This window comes from Phycodurus eques, chromosome 17, assembly GCF_024500275.1.
Source record: "Phycodurus eques isolate BA_2022a chromosome 17, UOR_Pequ_1.1, whole genome shotgun sequence".
Lineage (NCBI taxonomy): Eukaryota > Metazoa > Chordata > Actinopteri > Syngnathiformes > Syngnathidae > Phycodurus > Phycodurus eques.
This window is the reverse complement of record NC_084541.1, coordinates 12,888,011-12,907,144: the sequence shown is the minus strand read 5'-3', so window position 1 is coordinate 12,907,144 and position 19,134 is coordinate 12,888,011. Positions and strand designations below refer to the sequence as shown.

Here is a 19,134-nt window from a genome sequence, read left to right as displayed (position 1 = left end):
TGAGCAGTTTTAATGTTCAAAGTGCACGTAATGTTACAGTGGCTTACAACAATTTTAAATATACTTGTTTGAAAGTGTTGGTAAGTACCGTGGCACTTGGAGAGCTAAGTATTGTATGTATTTTAGGACAGTGGTATAGCTGACAAACGACATTCGGCAAGTTCGTCCCTTCCCGCTTGCCGTCATAAGGCCGACGCCTCACCCGGGTAAGCTCAGCCCCTTCCTCGGTCGCTCTCTCCGGCTTTGTAGTGTCCATGCTGCGGCAACTCTCTCCGAACTGTGACGCCGCAAATATATCAACAATGGCCCTCCACGTTCCCAAAGCTCCGGGCTTTGCCCAAATGTTAAAGGATGGCGCTAAGGTGAGCTTAAATCTGAGTGTTACTTTGGACTTTGCCCGCTTTTTGTTTTTTTCCCCCTCCTCGAGGTTCGTTGTGAACCAACGTGCTAGCTACTTAGCATTAGCCGCCTCGTTAGCACGTAGCTTCATTCACATGCTGAGAGAGAAGAGAGAAAGTTCTGGAAGGCAGCCGGGAAGCTTTTAACATCTAGACCTCGTCTACATGCTTTAACTGTCTTTTGTGTAAAATGAAAGTGAGTAGACATATTTGTAAATATTAGTCATGATATGACAGCCTAGCAGTTTAGCCAAGCTGTCATGAGTGATGGTAATGGTAAGGGAAGTAAGTAATTCTCATTTTTTTCCTTTTTTTTTAACGTTACCTTTTAAAGTAAAATAAGATCCACGTATTATTACGGGTATTTATTTTTTAAAGACTTTTATTGTATTGTTAACTAACTGGGAAAATATGGGAAGTTATTCTTCCGCTTATCCGAGGTAGGGTCGCGGGGCAGCAGCCTCAGCAGGGACTTCCCTCTCCCCAGCCACTTCCTATAGCTCTTCCGAGGGGATCCTGAGGCGTTCCCAGGCAAGCCAAGAGACTTAGTCTCTACCGTGTCCTGGGTCGTCCCCGGGATCTCCTCCTGGTGGGACGTGCCCGGAACACCTCACCAGGGAGGTGTCGGGAAGGCATCCGAATCAGATACCCCAGCCACCTCTCGATGTGGAGGAGCAGCGGCTCTACTCTGAGCCCCTCCCGGATGACCGAGCTTCTCACCCTGCCTTTAAAGGAGAGCCCAGACACCCTGCGGAGGAAACTCATTTCGGCCGCTTATATCCTGGATCTTGTTCTTTCGGTCACGACCCACAGCTCGTGACCATAGGTGAGGGTGGGAACGTAGATCGACCGGTAAATCGAGAGCTTCGCCTTTCGGCTTAGCTCCTTCTTCACCACAGGAGACCGATACAAAGTCTGCATCACTGCAGACGCTGCACCTACCCACCTGTCGATGTACCGTTCCATTCTTCCCTCACTCGTGAACAAGATCCCAAGATATTTGAACTCCTCCACTTGGGGAAGGATCTCATCCCCGACTAAAGACCATGGTCTCAGATTTAGAGGTGCTGATTCTCATCCCAGCCGCATCACACACTGCTGCGAACCACTGCAGTGAGAGTTGGAGATCACGCCCTGATGAAGCGAACATAACCACATCTGCAAAAAGCAGAGATGCAATTCTGAGGCCGCCAAACCGGACCCCCTCTACGCCTCGGCTGTGCCTAGAAATTCTGTCCTTAAAGGTTATGAACAGAATTGGTGACAAATGGTAGCCTTGGCGGAGTCCAACCCTCACTGGAAAAGAGTCCGACTTACTGCCAGCAATGCGGACCGAACTCTGACACCGGTTGTACAGGGACCGAACAGCCTGTATCAGGTGGTTCGGTACCCCGTACTCCCGAAGCACCCCCCACAGGACTGCAAGAGGGACACAGTCGAACGCCTTCTCCAAGTCCACAAAACGTATGTAGACTGGTTGGGTGAACTCCCATGCACCCTCGAGGACCCTGCCAAGGGTGTAGAGCTGGTCCACTGTTCCATGGCCAGGACGAAGACCACACTGCTGCTCCTGAATCCGAGATTCAACTTCCCAACGGACCCTCCTCTCCAGCACCCCTGAATAGACCTTACCAGTGAGGCTGAGAAGTCTGATCCCCGTGTAGTTGGAAAACATCCTCCGGTCCCCCTTCTTAAAAAGGAGGACCACCAGCCCAGTCTGTCTATCCAGAGGCACTGTCCCAGATGTCACCGTTGCAGAGGCGTGTCAACCAGGACAGCCCTACTACATCCAGAGCCTTTAGGAACTCCGGGCGAATCTCATCCACCCCCGGGGCCTTGCCACTGAGGAACTTTTTAACCACCTCTGTGACCTCAACCCCAGAGATAGGAGAGCCCGCCTCAGAGAACCCAGACTCTTCTTCCTCATGGGAAGGCGTGTCGGTGGAATTGAGGAGGTCTTCGAAGTATTCTCCCCACCGATTCACAATGTCCAGAGTCGACGTCACCAGCGCCCCATCCCCACTATACACAGTGTTGATGGTGCACTGCTTCCCTCTTCTGCGATGCCAGATGGTGGACCAGAATTTCCTCGAAGCTGTCCAGAAGTCATTTTCCATGGCCTCACCGAACTCCTCCCACGCCCGAGTTTCTGCCTCAGCAACCACCAAAGCCGCATTCTGCTTGGCCATTCAGTACCCATCAGCTGCTTCAGGAGTCCCACAGTACAAAAAGGCCTGAATAGGACTCCTTCTTCAGCTTGACGGCATCCCTCACCGCTGGTGTCCACCAACTGGTCCGGGGATTGCCGCCACGACAGGCACCGACTACCTTGCGGCCACAGCGCCGGTCGGCCGCCTCGGCATGGTCCACTCGGACTCAATGTCGCCCACCTCCCCCGAGACGTGGGTGAAGTTCTGCCGGAGGTGGGAGTTGAAAACTCCTTCTGACAGGGAATTCTGCCAGACGTTCCCAGCAGGAAAAGTTATTAAAAAAAAATAATAATTTCTAGAAACATTTGGCGCATTCCAGGAAAATGCAAAATTGGAATATGAAATTTTTTTTTTCAACAAAAAATTGGGAAAATATGTATTTTCCAAGAAAACAAATTCTCAAAATGTGCTATTAAAAAATCGACTTTTTAAAATTAGCAGTATGATGACAAATGTCTTAAAACACACACACACAAAATATCTATTAATGATCAATTTCAATAAGCCACGGCCTACAGTACAAAACTTTGCCCCCAACTTTGTACTTTTGATAAAAAAAGTTCCCGACAGGTATTCATTATAAGTAACTATGATGTCATCTTTTGCAGCACTATTCAGGTCTTGAAGAGGCAGTCTTTCGCAACATCCGAGCCTGTAAGGAACTTTCACAGACCACACGCTCTGCCTACGGGCCCAATGGTATGTGCCCGGCAATATTTTTTTTTTTCTTCACTAAAATCCATCAATGGATATTCAGTGCCACTGTCGCTTCTCTTTTAGGCATGAACAAAATGGTTATCAACCACTTGGAGAAGCTGTTTGTCACCAATGATGCTGCCACCATCCTCAGAGAGCTGGAGGTAGGCAACCAGCATTTGAGCTTGCCATCTCAGTGACATCATCGATTGATTCAGTCTAATCTCTTTGTTTTAACTTGTTAGGTGCAGCATCCTGCGGCCAAAATGATTGTGATGGCCTCCCACATGCAGGAGCAGGAGGTGGGTGACGGCACCAACTTCGTCCTGGTGTTCGCCGGCGCTCTGCTGGAACTGGCTGAGGAGCTCCTAAGGATGGGCCTTTCCGTTTCTGAGGTTCATTTGCGTTTATGATGTTAAAGGTTCTCAGTTGTTTTTCAAAACCTATCTGTGACAAAATACACCAAGGATAAAGAATTGTATATTTTAAGACTGTAACATAACAAAATGTGAAAGCGTGCGTTGTGAGTGCTTTCCGGAAGCACTGTACTGGTTGTCTACATTGATCACTGCTTGGCCGCAGGTAATCGAAGGCTACGAGAAGGCGTGCCGAAAGGCGCTAGAACTCCTGCCCGAGTGCGTGTGCTCCTCAGCCAAGAACCTCCATGACATAAAGGAAGCCTCAGCGCTGATCTGCACGGCGGTCACCAGCAAACAGTACGGCAACGAAGACTTCTTGTCCAACCTCATCGCGCAGGCTTGTGGTAAGCACCAGCGCACCGCGCTTGACGTCACATCACTTGATTCCCCCCTTTCGATGTCCTTTTCTTTTGTGTTTCAGTGTCAATCTTCCCAGAGTCTGGCAGTTTCAACGTGGATAACGTCCGCGTGTGTAAGATTCTGGTGAGTATCCTGAAATGTGTGGCTTGATTGATTTATTTTTTTTTTTCTCTTTTAGGCCTTCCTGATATTTCCCTCCCCCTTCTCAGGGTTGTGGTGTGACGGCATCCTCGGTGCTGCATGGTATGGTGTTCAAAAAGGAAGCCGAAGGAGACATCACGTCGGCGAAAGACGCCAAAATTGCAGTCTTCTCCTGCCCCTTCGACTGCATGGTGACTGAGACCAAGGTGAGTGAGATGCAGAGTGAAAGGGAGATTCATTGGCCCCTCCTTTTGGTTCGTGATTCATTTGTTCCCATAGGAAGTACAGTTGTGCTTTCACCTCCGAATACTCGTATCCCAAATCATCTTTCTCTACTGAAATGTAAGCAAATAGAATTAATTGGTTGAAAATTCATTAGCAAATACAATTAATTAGTTCCAGCCACCCAAAACACGAACATACATATTTGAACTGTTTTTAATGAGAGAAATTGCATTCTACAGCATAACACTTTATAAAACATGCAGACAGTAATAACACAAATAGATTATGAAGAATTAAACAGTTTGTGTCATGATTTCTTGCTTTAATTCAATGAACATTGTGCTGCTATGTCTGGTGTGTGCGCCTCAGCCACCAGGGCACACTAAAATCCTGCACTTTAACCCCCATATGTTTTTTTTAACAGTTCAAACGCTATCATGTTTTGCCACTTAAGAAGCATATTTCCCCTCTTCGGAATGATTAACTGTGGGCTGTCCCATAGGGTACGGTGCTTATAAACAACGCCAAGGAGCTGATGGACTTCAGCAAGGGTGAGGAGGACATGATGGAGACCCAGGTCAGGGCCATCAAGGAGGCAGGCGCCAACGTGGTGGTGACAGGCGGCAAGGTGGCTGACATGGCGCTGCACTACGCCAACAAGTACAAGTTGATGGTGGTTAGGTAAGGTGGTTATCAAATGCAATTAAATAGATCATTATAATGAATTAAATTAATATTACAAAACATTAAAAAAAATTATAAAATCATTTATTTTTAAGTTAAACAATTACTGCATACATGTATTAAAAATAGGTCAGTATGTTTTTTAAATCATTATAAAATGGGTCAATGTGACCAACAACATAAGAGATCCATCCATCCATCCATTTTCTGAGCCGCTTCTCCTCACTTGGGTCGCGGGCATGCTGGAGCCTATCCCAGCTGTCATCGGGCATGAGGCCGGGTACACCCTGAACTGGTTGCCAGCCAATCGCAGGGCACATAGAAACAAACAACCATTCGCACTCACAGTCATGCCTACGGGCAATTTAGAGTCTCCAATTTATGCATGTTTTTGGGATGTGGGAGGAAACCGGAGTGCCCGGAGAAAACCCACGCAGGCACGGGGAGAACATGCAAACTCCACACAGGCGGGGGCAGGGATTGAACCCCGCACCTCAGAACTGTGAGGCTGACGCTCTAACCAGTCATCCACCGTGCCGCCCCTAATAAACATATTAAAGAAATATGAAGTAACTTAATTCAGTTGCAATGTTTTTACAGTTTATAAAAACATTTTTTTAATGTGTGCGCATGCTTGTCTCATCGCATCCTCGCAATAAAACGGAGGGTTTAAAGTTGGGGGGGGGGGACCCCTCATTTACATGACAATGTTAAAATGAATATTTGAAGGAAATATTTGTAGTAAAGTTTTTATAAAAATTTTAAGTTTTATAAAAACAAAGCATTTTGTTCTTTGTGCTTCTTTAGACTGAACTCCAAGTGGGACCTGAGGAGATTATGCAAGACGGTGGGAGCCGTAGCTCTGCCGAGGCTGGTGAGCTAGCCCTCATCTTGTCCATTTTTGTAAAAAATGACACTTGTATTTTTTTAATTTATTTATTTTTTAAAAATAAACACCATAGACTGGGCCTACTCCTGAGGAGATGGGTCACTGTGATAGCGTTTCCCTGACTGAGGTTGGTGACACTCAGGTGGTGGTCTTCAAACACGGTACGTCCTTTTCTCGCTGTCAATTTCTCGTGTGATTGAAGCTTGACTTTAAATGCAGTATTTATTTTAACGGATCAGAAAAAGAAGATGGCGCCATCTCCACAGTGTTAATCCGAGGCTCCACGGACAACCTGATGGACGATATCGAGCGTGCCATCGACGACGGAGTAAACACCTTCAAGGTCCTGGTTAGGGTGAGTGGCGTCATGTGGAGGGGGATAATTTATTACTTTTCAACTTTGTAATGTTTTTTTTCACTCACAATCGCATAAACATTTCCTATGTGTTAACTGCTTTTGATAAAGTACCCCAATGGTTAAGAATTTTCGCAAACACCTGTTTTAAAAAAAAAAAAAAAAAAAAATTGTACATTTATTTTATTTTTTAACATTGCTTAGCCCATTTTGAGGGAGTGAGGGCAGTATAATGTAAATTTGTGAAGTGATTTGGCAAAATTCAGACGGGCTTGCAACCTCGAAATATTTACTTGGTTGTTTAATTTCACACTCGTTGGGTGGGCAGGCAATCCAGACACCCAACTATTTATGTCCAAAACAAGCCATTGAGAAGTCAATTTTCCATAATGTGTCCCTGTTTACAGGACAACCGTCTAGTCCCCGGAGCGGGAGCCACAGAGATCGAGCTGGCCAAGCGGATCACTTCCTTTGGAGAGGTACTCACATTCATTTGGAACTGCTTTGAAACAGTCTTCAAGTGACATTTTTGTATTCTTCTTCCTTGTTGTTAAGACTTGCCCGGGTTTGGAGCAGTACTCCATCAAAAAGTTTGCCGACGCCTTTGAGGCATTGCCGCGCGCCCTGGCGGAAAACTCTGGCGTGAAGGCCAACGAGCTCATTTCTAAGATGTACTCTGCGCATCACGAGGGCAACAAGAACGCAGGCTTCGATATTGAGGTGGGCCAATAAATGAGAGAAAAGTCTTGATTGTGACAATGTTGGGTACAATAATGCTGTCTGTCTGTTGCTTCCGTGTCCGTTAAATCAAGGTTCTGCTGTATTTTGCCAAACATAAAAAAAATTATAATGGTTTTTGTTGTCTGTAGGGGAAAAAAATGTGCCAGTGTGTTGCGAAGCATTGCCTTTTTAGGAACAGATGAAGTCATTCATTGTTGTAGACGTTTAATATTCGTTTACTGGAGTCCAGCCGTTTACTCCCACAGACAAATATATTTGTCAAGTACATTTTTCAACGGGTAGGCTGTAAGAGTTTCTTTCCCAGCTTGTCTGTGAAAATCAAGATTCTACATAACTGTAATGACAAATGGACACCAGTAGATGACAGCGTTGCATGACTTTAGGTTTCAGATCAGTGCATCTTTTGCGTTAAAGACAAAGATAAGGGTGCGCCTTGGGTTGTCACGTCAATTATGAGGGAGAGAGACATGACAACACGTTGGAAGTTGGACAAGTTTAGGCACGTGACACTCAAAGAGAGTTTGTATATGCATGGTAAAAAGATGGTGCAGTATGTTCTGCGGTAGATAGTCGAAAGTGTGTGTCACGATTGTGACAAATGACGATGCAGTTCATGGCGTGAATAACGTCATGTAAATCAGACGCACCTGAGCAATGCAGTGAGTGGGCGCTCACGGTGCATTTCTTAGGTGTCTAATTACATTTATTTTGCCATCAAAGCCCTCTCTGTTTTGTTTTTGTTGTTTTTATAGTTTGTCACAAAAGCATAAAATATTAGCATCAGCCACTGTTCTGCTCAGCATGTGTGGTTTTTTTTGTTTTTTGTTTTTTTAATCGCAAAGTTTTCTTGGATTTTTGCTCAGAAACTGCTGTTTTTTGTGAAACTGACTCATTTTCTAAGGCTGATTTACTAAAGAATAAAAAAAAAAAGCTCGGAAGAAACATTTTTCAAATTAAAAAAATGTCTACTCTTTGGGTCGGTTTAGTGTTATTGTCACTAAATATTGTGTGGGTCTTGAAAGATCAGTCAAAATGCTCTAAAACGACTGTCAATATGGGGAACTCAGCTTTGAAAATGGTTGACAGTAGATGAGTTAATATTCTTTGGCAAATATGAACTATTTGACAGCCCTTCCAACACTTTTTTTTAATTTTGTATTATTATTATTAATTTAAAGACCACAATAAAAAGGTCTGAAATGTTCTTGCATGCTTTGATTTGGGGGGTGGGGTGGTAAAGCCATCTGACTACTGCTCCTGACTGTACATACATAATGTGTCATTTTCCAGGGAGACGGCCCCTCAGTGAAGGACGTGGCCGAGGCCGGCATCCTGGATCCTTACCTGGTCAAATACTGGGGCATCAAACTGGCCACCAACGCCGCCATCACAGTACTGCGAGTGGATCAGGTATGACAAAGGACACAGACGTTGGTCAATTGCGTCAGGTCCACAGGGTTTTTGTTTAGCAGGCTAGCTTAGATGTGTGTGTACATGTGCGACCCAGATCATCATGGCTAAGGCCGCAGGGGGACCCAAGGCTCCCAAGCAGAGGGGCCACTGGGACAAGGACGACTGGGACGAGGAGCCCGATAAATTTGAAACTCGCCACTAAACCGCGTAGTCAGTAGGTCCTGGAACGTGTTTGTGGTTTCATTTTGTTGCTCACGGGTGAAATCTTTCCCGTCTCTACTAACTTTTGTAAATGTGTTTAAAAAAAATAAATAATAAAACAGGCAAGTCACAGGTTTGTTGCGGAATGGATTCACTCAAAACAAATGCGATGGTGTGATTGCATGCGCATGTTTCTTTTAAGGTCACCTCGTTTGTTCAAATTGTGTGTTCAATAACGTTTGTTGCACATCACCAGCAAGTTTCGTTCTTTTTATGCCATACTTTGATGAATCCTCCTTAATTAACATCTGTGAGTTTAATTTATGTACGCTACATGGTAACGTTTACAGGCACCGTGTGTGTGTATTTCCTCAAGTAGTAGTGGCCTCCACTGTAATAGATCCCTTCACCCAATCAAATATTTCCTTGATTCATGAAATGTCTCCTTTTCTGCCTCAAAAGGGATTCACAATGACACCCCTGACACAGATGACATTTACAGGTGGCTATCAAAGGGAAACTACTGCCGTCAAATGTTCAACCCAAGAATAATTTTAGGGCTTTAAAAAAAAATGTATATATATATATTTTTTTTTAAAGCGTGATTTATATTTGTCTCAGCACTTGGCACTCTTTGCAGTTGAGAAAATTACAATTTCCGCTTAATATTTCACAAATTGTCTTGGCAAGAGTGAGCAAAGCAATACGTCAAACGAATCGTCAGACTTCCTTCAAGGCACTTCCTCTTGGCCCATTCGTCGCTGATTTGTGGTTCTGTTTGCTCTCCTTTTCCCAGATCATCATGGCCAAACCAGCGGGTGGGCCCAAACCTCCACAGGGCAAGAAGGACTTCGACGAGGATGACTGATCTAGCCAGCTCCCACTTTTTATTTGTTTTAATTTTATTTTTTTTTGAAAACGTGTTTATTTAAAGCTAGGCAGTTTGGTTTATTTTGTAGAAAGTCCTTATTACAACAGTCGACAATGTGGAGGGACGGCAGTGTTTTATGTTCTTCCTTGCAAATAAAAGGCACTTGCGCTGTCAAATATGGCTATATTGTGACTTGATTACACGCTGTTCGTGTACTGGGATATTTTTAGTGCGGCACATAATGTATTATTTGTCGTTTCTTTTGAATAATGTATCCCTTCCGGCATTCAAAATCGACGATAATCGAAATTGACTTTGCCTCTACATCCAATGCCCTGATTTGGTAGGCGGTGCTTAAAACCAGTCTTACGGTTTCCGCGCTCCCATTGGCTAACGAGCCTGTAGGCGGATGTAGCGCACGCGCACAGGATTAACCCCCCCCCCCCCCCGCGCCTTTTTTTTTTCTTTTTTAATGTTGACTCATTACGGCGGTTCGCCCCATTTTTATTATTTTTTTTCCCTAGTAGATTATCGAGACAAAGTGACGTTTGTTCCCCAACCTCGCTAGGTTTACGGAAACGGTTTGGTTCGAGAAGGTTCCGAAGGCGGGCGACGGTCGGCACCGATGAGCCGCGTGCGCGTGTGCTGTCACGCAGATGGGGGCCGACGGCAGCAAGAAGGTAAACGGAGGGTGTGTGTGGAGGGAGGGGGGGGGGGGGGCATGACGCTGGTGATTTGAGTGACTTCCCGTTTCCATGGTGATCATTCGGCCCGCGAATACTTGTTTTCGAAGGTAGTTTGCGGTACTTTCCTCATTGGAAAGGCGATAGTTTGTGATATGTGACTACAGGAGGCACGATAATGTCATCCTACACGCTCCGTTACACACAGCCGCACGTCTGTATGGCCCAAAGGCATGTAGCAGTCACGTGACAAACCACTTTATTAGATCTTTCGAATCTTCTTACCCCTCAACCAGTTCTCACTATGATGTGTGGTAGTGATCAAAACCTTTTGTCAAATCGACAGTGAGCCTTAGTGTCGTTGTAAAGGCAGTTTTTATGCAACTGTAGCATTGGAGAAATACCAGCATCATGAAAGTAGAGTAGCGTAGTAAGGGCTGTTATGTGTTCCTCAAAAATGAAACCGATTTTATTCCTAAAAAGTATATCACAGCTCAACTTTAATATAACACACACACACACAAAAAACGTTTTTCTCAATTTTTTTTTTTTTTCTGTTTTACTATTTTTTTTCGGAGTTATCTGCGAACTGCAAGTGACTCTCTGCGGACTCCGTAGTAAGAAACCGGCTTAATTAGTTTGATCAAGTTGTATTTTTATATGGGTTTAAGACACTGGGAGACACTCCTGTCTTTGAGTCCCGTAGATGATATTGTTATTAGTCATTAGGAAAAAAAACTAGTCAGAAAAACGGGGGGAATTACTCAGAAAAAAATTGCTCAGAACCAACAGGAGTTTTTTTTTTTTTTAATCCAAGTGAATACAATACACTTCTGTAGCGTTGCACTAAAAAGTTAAATACAACTGAACTATACTTCTTAGGCAATGACTCTTTCACATACCACTAGAGGGAGCCCATGTATCACTAGTGCAGTGGTCTGCAACCTGCGGCTCCAAAGCCACGTCTTCTGCTGTGGTTCTGTGAAACTTTGGAAAATATTTTTTATTGTAAATTTTTCATTTTTCAAATGTAATTATAAATTACTATCAATCTAAATTTTAAGATTATGGCGCTCTTGTAACAATCAACGAAAGGTTTTTTTGTTTTGTTTTTTTTGGTCGCTCAAAATATCCATTACAACAGCCGATGTGCACCACCTGGCACTGAGATTTTATTGAGCTATTCAACCCTCAGTAGGTAAACCATGGATAATTCCAAGAAAGAACAGAACATTCAATGCTATGCGTGCTTCATAAACCATATTAAAAACAAACATTGCTCATATAGCCTTACAGATAACAGCATTCGATTGTGCGTTAAAATGAAGGGGGCGTGTACAGCCCTAATGTGTCGATTTAAAATGGTAGTTTCATTTAAATTCGCCCACATTTTTGTGCAGTCACAATGTTTGTATATACATAGCTGGGGCCATCAAGTGTGAATTCAAACAACCAAGTAAATCTGGAATTGTCTGAATAATTCTGTGAACGAGCCCTCCACTGTTATAGTTGGATAATCCAGCCCCCACACTGAGTTTCTCCACCAAGGTTGCAATGTGATGCACTATTATGTTAAAACCAAAAGGCAAGCAGAGCTGCAGTGTTCACACAGATAAGCATCATCATTATTGTTAGCTATGTTGTCGATGTGGGGACGGGCAGATATTTGTGTATGCAGATTCATCTGCCACACTGCTACATTAACTGACAGTGTAATTCTGTGGCTTGGTGATGAAATACTGCATCCACCAGTGATGATGCAATGTGCTTGGTGCACTGCATGAGACAGATTGGCCCCTAAAATGAGCCAATTTTAAGAAATATGATGAAAAATATGTCTGTAATTCTTATCCATGTGGTATTTTGATGTAAGCATGTCACAGACATGTCATTAAGACAGCTGGGAACTGTTTATAATTGTGGGGAAAACTACATAAGTCTTCCTTTAATGACTTCCCAACCTCCACCAGAGGCCGGTTGATGGGCGGAAGGATGAGCCCCTGTCGTCAGGCTGGCGTGGCTTCTTGTCCAGCATGAGCCTGTCGCTGCCAGCCGCCCTGTGCCGCCTGGCGCCGCCCGCCCTGCGCCTGGGTCGGCAGCGCATGCTGCAAGGGAGGGCGCCTGACATCCCCGAGCACGTCCTGAGGCTGGCGGGCGTGAGCCCCGACAAACTGAGATCCGAGTGGAGTCTGCCCGGCTTCGTCACCATGTTCCTACCGGAGTTCCCTCACAGGACCGTGCCGGGACAAGAACACTTTCAGGTAAATACCTTTTTCAACTCTGACCTCTGCCTGATGTGTGGTTGTGTTGATGTTTCTGATGGTGTCTTGCTATGTCAGGTGTTAGGTTACATTGCCAAAGGCTCTTTTGGACCCATCCTGAAAGTGAAGGACAGGACCAAACAGAGAACATACGCCGTCAAGGTGGGTCTCACAATAATAGGGCTGCAACAATTGTTTGAATAACTGAAATAATTATTTTACAGAAATAGGTCAAAGCAAAACCTCTGCCTCGAAGCTTCGCAGAAATCAATTTTACACACACGCATGTTAACTTTCTAAGCTGTCAAATGTCAAAACAGAAGAATCTTGCTCAACTTTGATATAACAAAAAAAGAAGCAAGATACACTTAAAATCGAATGATGTAACATGATGATCAATGTTTTGTGACAACATTGTGCTGGTCCCTAGGTGATACCCAAGTCTGAGATCCTCCGACTGGGCGTCCTGGAGCAATCTAAAGAAGAGGTTATAGTTCAGGTTTGTACTTCTCTAGTGAGTACTCATTGCAGAAAAACGTTTGAATTTCCCGCCACTTTTCGCGTCTACTCCCCCTGGAGCCAATCCGTGGCACAACTCTTTGAATTTTGCCCGCAGCGTCAGATTCGCCACCCGTTTGTCCATGACCTGCAGGACTGTTGGCAGACGCAACGTCACCTCTACATTAGTGAGTCAACCACAGAGCAGTGAATCCCCTGAGCCCACACCCAAAGACCCCCCACTCCAACCTCACTTTACACATCCTCTCCTCCTAAACCGAAAATCCCCCCCAATCCCAAGGCTCAGAAAATTGTGCTGTGTTGCCTCCTCTGCTTCCGGTTATACCCTTTTTACCCTCCTATCCAATCATTCAGTGACTCAGAAAGTGTGACCTACTTTGTTTTGCTGCCTGCCCCAGTCTGTGAAAAAGAGCACACACTGGCCCTCTGGACTTCAGAGAACCCCCCGACCCCCCACTCCACTCTCCTACTCCCTACACTTTTGTGCTTGACATCACATCCATAATGCACACACGAACTGTGTGTATGCAGCTGATCACGATAATGTGCCAGTTATTCATGATAACTGGCACCTTGCACAACAGAAATGAGTACGAATCGAACTAAAGTAGAGAAAAGTCTGCGCCACGCTCTGTCGTACATGGGGTATGATGTAGGTGGTCCCATATTTTGGCTAGTTAGACCTCCATAGAGTGACTCTATAACATGGACTTGGTATAAAAGTGTCAATTTCATTGAAAAAAAGTTTCCAAAAAAGGCCCCTCTGACAGCTACTTCTGTTTGACCCAGTTTTGTATCCGCTTTGTCCATATTTGGCTAAGACTAAGACCGCCCTCTTTGCTCCGATTGGTTGCCTCCGTCTAGAAGACCCACTTGTGAGAGCACACGTGAATGTTATGTTGACAGCTCTGGAGTGGAGAGGTAGGCGGAACCATATAGCCAATATAACATCCCGAATAGTAGAAAAAGTTGCATTGGTAAAATACGGGACCTTTATAAACACGAGTTAGATATGATAATGCTAACACATAATCAGAAACCCCATAGATGGGCTAATGAATAGCATCAGTGTCGCAGTGTTATAACCCTTCACAGCTTAAAGTTTAAGCAAAGGGTATTGGAACACAAATGGCAACACATAGACAGATAATATAACAATAGTCAAAGGGCATATTATCTTTATCCTCTGCGAAGAATGACTAATATTCTTGGGGCTTACATTGTGAAGTGACCGTCTCCATGGTTATGTCTGTCTTTATTATGCTGCCCCTAGGTGGCCAAGGCGCGCACACCAGAACGGGCAGCAAAATTTCCATTGAATTGAAGCAAAAAATGTGGCAAAAACGGTTTAATTGTTAACATTCTATTTAAATATGTCACAGCTGTATGTTTTTATACAGTAAAATATTTGTGAGTACAATTTTCCTTGGTAAACAACACTTGCCTAAAAAATATATTTTTTTTTTCTTTTAACGGATTAAAGGCATTTCAATAAGGAAAGATCACTTGAGTTGTGAGTGTAGTTACGGAACGAATTTAACTCATAACTTAAATCTATAGAGTCACAAAAAAAGTTTTGTCAAACTTTATTCAAGTAATGAATAAAGTAGTAATGGGCAAAAATATTAGATGATCAGTGTTGCGAAGGCTGGCTGGTATTGCACCCAGTGCATCATAAAGTAGCGACATTTAACGTGTGCGTCTACTGACTGTACGTCTTTTCCCTTGTAGTGTGCGACTACTGCGGCACCGGCGACCTGTACACCTACTGGCAGATGATCGGACTCTTCTCAGAGGACACGGTGCGGGTGTTTGCCGCCGAGCTGGGCTGCGCGCTGGGTGAGCTCACGAGTCACGTTTGCAATAATTAAAGACACGAGTCTAATTACGATAAAGGGCAGTTCCCATGGCGAGATAGCAAATCTGGAGCAAGTTTGTTCATATGGCCTCTTTGTTCCCTGTAGGATTTCTTCACGACTTTGGTATCATCCACAGAGACGTGAAGGTACGAAAGGGAGATTCTTTGTTCTGTTCTTTTTGCCGCGTTTGTTGTGCTATCGTCCAGTTTCACGTCACAATCACGAAGTTAGTGGCCTAACTTGGTGTCCACACACAAGGATTTGCGAGCGTCAATATCAAGCAAGTTTACGATTGTCGCCTCTGACCATTTTCCGAACAGATCTGGGAGAAAAATCACACTGAGCACACCACAGGATAATCGATGAGGATAATATTTGAGAGAAATCAGAGAATCGGGCTTTCGCTGACTCTGGAGGGAAAAATGCTTAAAACTTGGCCTGATTGTCTGTTTGTGTGTATCTGCCTTCCTTGCAGCGGTGTACAGCTGTGTCATATTGAAAGCTGTTTGTAATGTTTTGACCACCTCGTTTAGTTGCAATAATGGGCAAAAATATTAGAAATGTCTCTCAGCATGCTACAGTTCAGACTATAAGATTAATAGTTAAATACTGTACGTTATAGAGAAGTCTCATTTCGTTCCAGATGGAGAACATCCTGCTGACAGACAACGGTGAGTCAACACGTTTGTCCAGCAGAGGGCAGAAAAGTGCCGTTTTGTACAGTTCCAGAACCTTCCAGAGGACATCCTGACATTCCCGCAATACTCGTCGTCAATACAAATGACAGCGATGGACCGTGAAAAAAATATTTGTGTATGCTTAAATGATTCATAACAATTAATGGTGCGTTCCAGGACACCTCCGCCTGGCCGACTTTGGTTTGTCCCGCCGCCTGGAGCGAGGAGGGCGGGCTTTTACCATCTGCGGTACTATCCAGTACATGGGTGAGGAACATTCCAGCGCATCATCTAACCACATGAATTACGAATTTAAGGGCATTATTGTGCCCTCGCAGCCCCCGAGGTGCTGAGCGGTGGTCCCTACAACCACTCTGCTGATTGGTGGTCACTGGGAATCCTGCTCTTCTCATTGGCTACCGGCAAGGTGACGTTGTCATGGAAACTCCAGACTAGAGAATGAGTTTCCATGCTGGACATCACATACTGTAAAGTTATTCAGCATGGCGCTGACGCTTGACGGACAGTATGAATTTCTCCTCAGTTTCCCCTGCCTCCAGAGCCGGACCACTGCGGCATGCTGAGGAGGGTGCGGTCTTTCCCCTACGAAATGCCCCTCATCCTGAGCCCCCCTCTGGCCATGCTCATCACAGAGGTGAGCGCACAGTGACAGTTAAAGCAAAGTGCCTCCTTGTGGATAATTTGCACAATAATGTAATTTGTCTGTCCAGCTGCTGTGCAAAATGCCTGCCCGCCGACTTCGCACCCTGGATCGCTTCCAACGCCAGACCTTCTTCCGTGGGCTCAGTTTTGACCAAAACCTGCTGCAGCGCCACCCTGTGGAGGTAAATAAATCAGAGACACAGGACTTAAGTGTCTCACTGCACAGTTGGGGTGGGGATCGCTCATGGGATTATCGCAATATTTTGCCCAGTATCATGTTGCGCGACAGTTGATATATTGCGGGGAAAAAATCATCAGCGATAGCTTATGTCATATCATTTTGGCTTAATGGTCGTATTGCGATTGTGTGGTAATTGAAATACTGGAGTAAAAATATGTATGATGTCAGAATATCAATGTCGGCAAATAGTCGTTTCACACACGGATTTCGTGATACGAGATATATTGTAAGAAAAGCATCTAAGCTACATGGTGATATCAGTGTCATAGAATGGCAGTATCACGATACAGCAATTGCGTGATAAGCAATATGCTGGAAGGAAAACATTCACAATACGTCATATTGACCCACACCCCAAAAGCAGTTTATAATTGTGTATAGATTCCACAAGATGACAGCAATGGACTTAAAAGGGAGGGATCATAAAGCATCAACATGATGCCTCTAGCTTGTACACAATTATGAACCCTGTTCATAATTTACTACTGTATTCAGTCGTAAATTATTCCACACAAACAAACCACCTTCACATCAGGCTCATCAATAATATTGGCTAGCATACTAGTCAAAATAAAATGCTTGGACAAACTGATGTGACATGCGCAAACAAAAGCACTTTACACAAACTGTATAAATCAGTAAACTTAGCTTTTGCCATTTTCACACAATAATAAATGGTAGAGAAATTAGGCACAACGACTGTCAACAAAACAGGACATCTCAAACACGGACAAAAAAACAAACAGACACCATCAGTGAATGAAACCGGACAACACCAAGATTTCACCAAATGGCGCCCAAGTAATACCTTAATTGCTTTGGCCTGAGCACAAAAACGGTGAACGGCAGAGATTTTCACTGAATCACGGGGAGGCTAGGTAGAAAATAAATTGTGAATGTGCAAATTTGTGAATGCTGAACAGTGAATATCACGATACACGTATATATTGTGATGACAATATTTTAAGCTTCTTTATGGATTTTGCAAAGTGTTCCAATACATTGCAATTTGGGCTCTCTTTTCCGTAGGTGATTCTGGAGCTGAGGGAGCGACCCGACCGCGCCGCCAAAGCCCGCCGAGGCCTCACACTGTCACTGCAGCCGCTCAAAGGCTTTGAATACGACTCATTACTTAGCCCGCCATACACACCCGACGTGCAGCAGCAGGAAGCGGGCCCACGCAGGGAGGTGTTTGTTTAACGTATAAACGCCACCAAACAGGACAGCTTGTGTCAGTACGGTACAGATTTTCCAAAGTTTCCATTTACTAAATGGCTGGTCCATACCTAAAATAGCCACATGTCAAGAAGAAACATGTAGTTGTTTACTGTGGCCTTCCACTACACACACTGTCAGGTTTACCCTTTCACACTGTACTGTGCTGAATGGGATCGAGGACCTGATCAGCAAAAAAAATCATAAGGACCTCCAGGACTCATGCCTAAAACTGAACAGTTAGTTGGACATTTTAGAGTAAATTCCAAGGCTCTTATTTTGATAAACCCTAGTAGGGAATTGGCCCAAATCAGCCGTAAATTAATCTTCTTTTTGGAGGCCTCAACATGCCTGAAAACTTACAAATTCTTGCAAATGCGTGAATCCTTGTGAAAAAATATATTGGGGGTTCCGAATACAAAATGCGGAAAGTCACTGTGTTGCACTAGTGGAACCAATCAACATGCACGTATACAGCCGTTGCAGGACACAAGAAAAAATTAACTAGGAATTTAACAATTTTGGTCAGAAAACGCCATTTTTGTGTGAAATTAAGGGTCATGCTTTGACAAAACGGAAGTACATACCCTTGATGAACGGGCAACACTAAATTGTGAAGTTTTCCATCTACGCCATCAAGTATGGCTGAAGTGTGGACTGACAAGATATATTTTATAGTCTTTCTATACCTTATGTACTGAGCACTACATTTGTTTTACCCCGAAAGAGCACCATTCTACACCTTTTGTGTTTGCAGACCAAGAAATGTTATCATTTATGGACTTGAACATTGCCTGCCAATATGCCACAACTGTTATCGTGCACAGAAAGGTCAATCTAGCTAAAGACAATGCGCCCTGTTCCATTTTTTTTGTGTAATCACTTGTGCAAAGAAACCCTTTTTCCTGAATGACATTGACTTTACATGTACTGGTACCACTGTAGAAACATTACAACTTCACCTCAGCGTTTTGATGGATACAGAGCTTTTTCTATTGTCGCCATACAGTATGTTCCAATGTACCCAAATGCCTCACGAGTGATCCTGACTTATGTCGTTAGTTATGGGAATGCTTATTTATACATATATTTATATATATGTAAATCCTCTTTATACAATTTATAAGAATGATTTGGATGTTTACATGTCTTTTTGAATATTAAATGGTCTTAATGTGCTGCTTTGGTCACATTTGATTGGAGGACATTTCAACACGCAGGTTGACTCACCAAACAGTCGTTGCCTAATTCGGTAACAGTTATGACACATTGGCCGAGAGATTACATACAGTTCTGCACAATGACATCCAATACAAACATTCTGTCTCTTACAAACAAAATAATGCTGTTTTTCGTCCTTTTGTACCTTATGCATCAATTCAGTTTTATTTATATACAGTTTTGCCAGTTCAC

At 44.0% G+C, this 19,134-nt stretch overlaps 2 protein-coding genes across 3 annotated transcripts; both read left to right on the top strand.

The window, feature by feature from the left end:
- The first annotated feature begins 202 nt into the window (after positions 1-202).
- cct8 (chaperonin containing TCP1, subunit 8 (theta)) lies at positions 203-9,779 on the top strand. 2 transcript variants are annotated; one of them, XM_061703194.1, is made up of 16 exons: positions 203-362; positions 3,217-3,307; positions 3,389-3,468; positions 3,550-3,699; positions 3,887-4,067; positions 4,145-4,206; positions 4,293-4,430; positions 4,952-5,130; positions 5,941-6,007; positions 6,096-6,183; positions 6,262-6,377; positions 6,785-6,856; positions 6,933-7,097; positions 8,409-8,528; positions 8,626-8,745; positions 9,529-9,779. In XM_061703194.1, exons 1-15 carry the CDS (start codon positions 255-257, stop codon positions 8,731-8,733), a joined length of 1,725 nt encoding a protein of 574 aa, XP_061559178.1. In that variant the 5' UTR covers positions 203-254; the 3' UTR covers positions 8,734-8,745; positions 9,529-9,779. The 2 variants fall into 2 exon arrangements, with proteins under 2 accessions (XP_061559178.1, XP_061559180.1); XM_061703196.1 differs by lacking the exon at positions 8,626-8,745.
- A 306-nt stretch (positions 9,780-10,085) lies between these two features.
- Positions 10,086-18,894, top strand: rskrb (ribosomal protein S6 kinase related b). Its single transcript, XM_061702529.1, has 13 exons — positions 10,086-10,283; positions 12,257-12,547; positions 12,626-12,709; positions 12,978-13,046; positions 13,164-13,233; positions 14,798-14,905; positions 15,031-15,071; positions 15,569-15,596; positions 15,780-15,869; positions 15,941-16,029; positions 16,147-16,257; positions 16,334-16,447; positions 17,536-18,894. The coding sequence occupies exons 1-13, from the start codon at positions 10,260-10,262 to the stop codon at positions 17,704-17,706; spliced, it is 1,290 nt and encodes a 429-aa protein (XP_061558513.1). The 5' UTR covers positions 10,086-10,259; the 3' UTR covers positions 17,707-18,894.
- Positions 18,895-19,134: the final 240 nt, after the last annotated feature.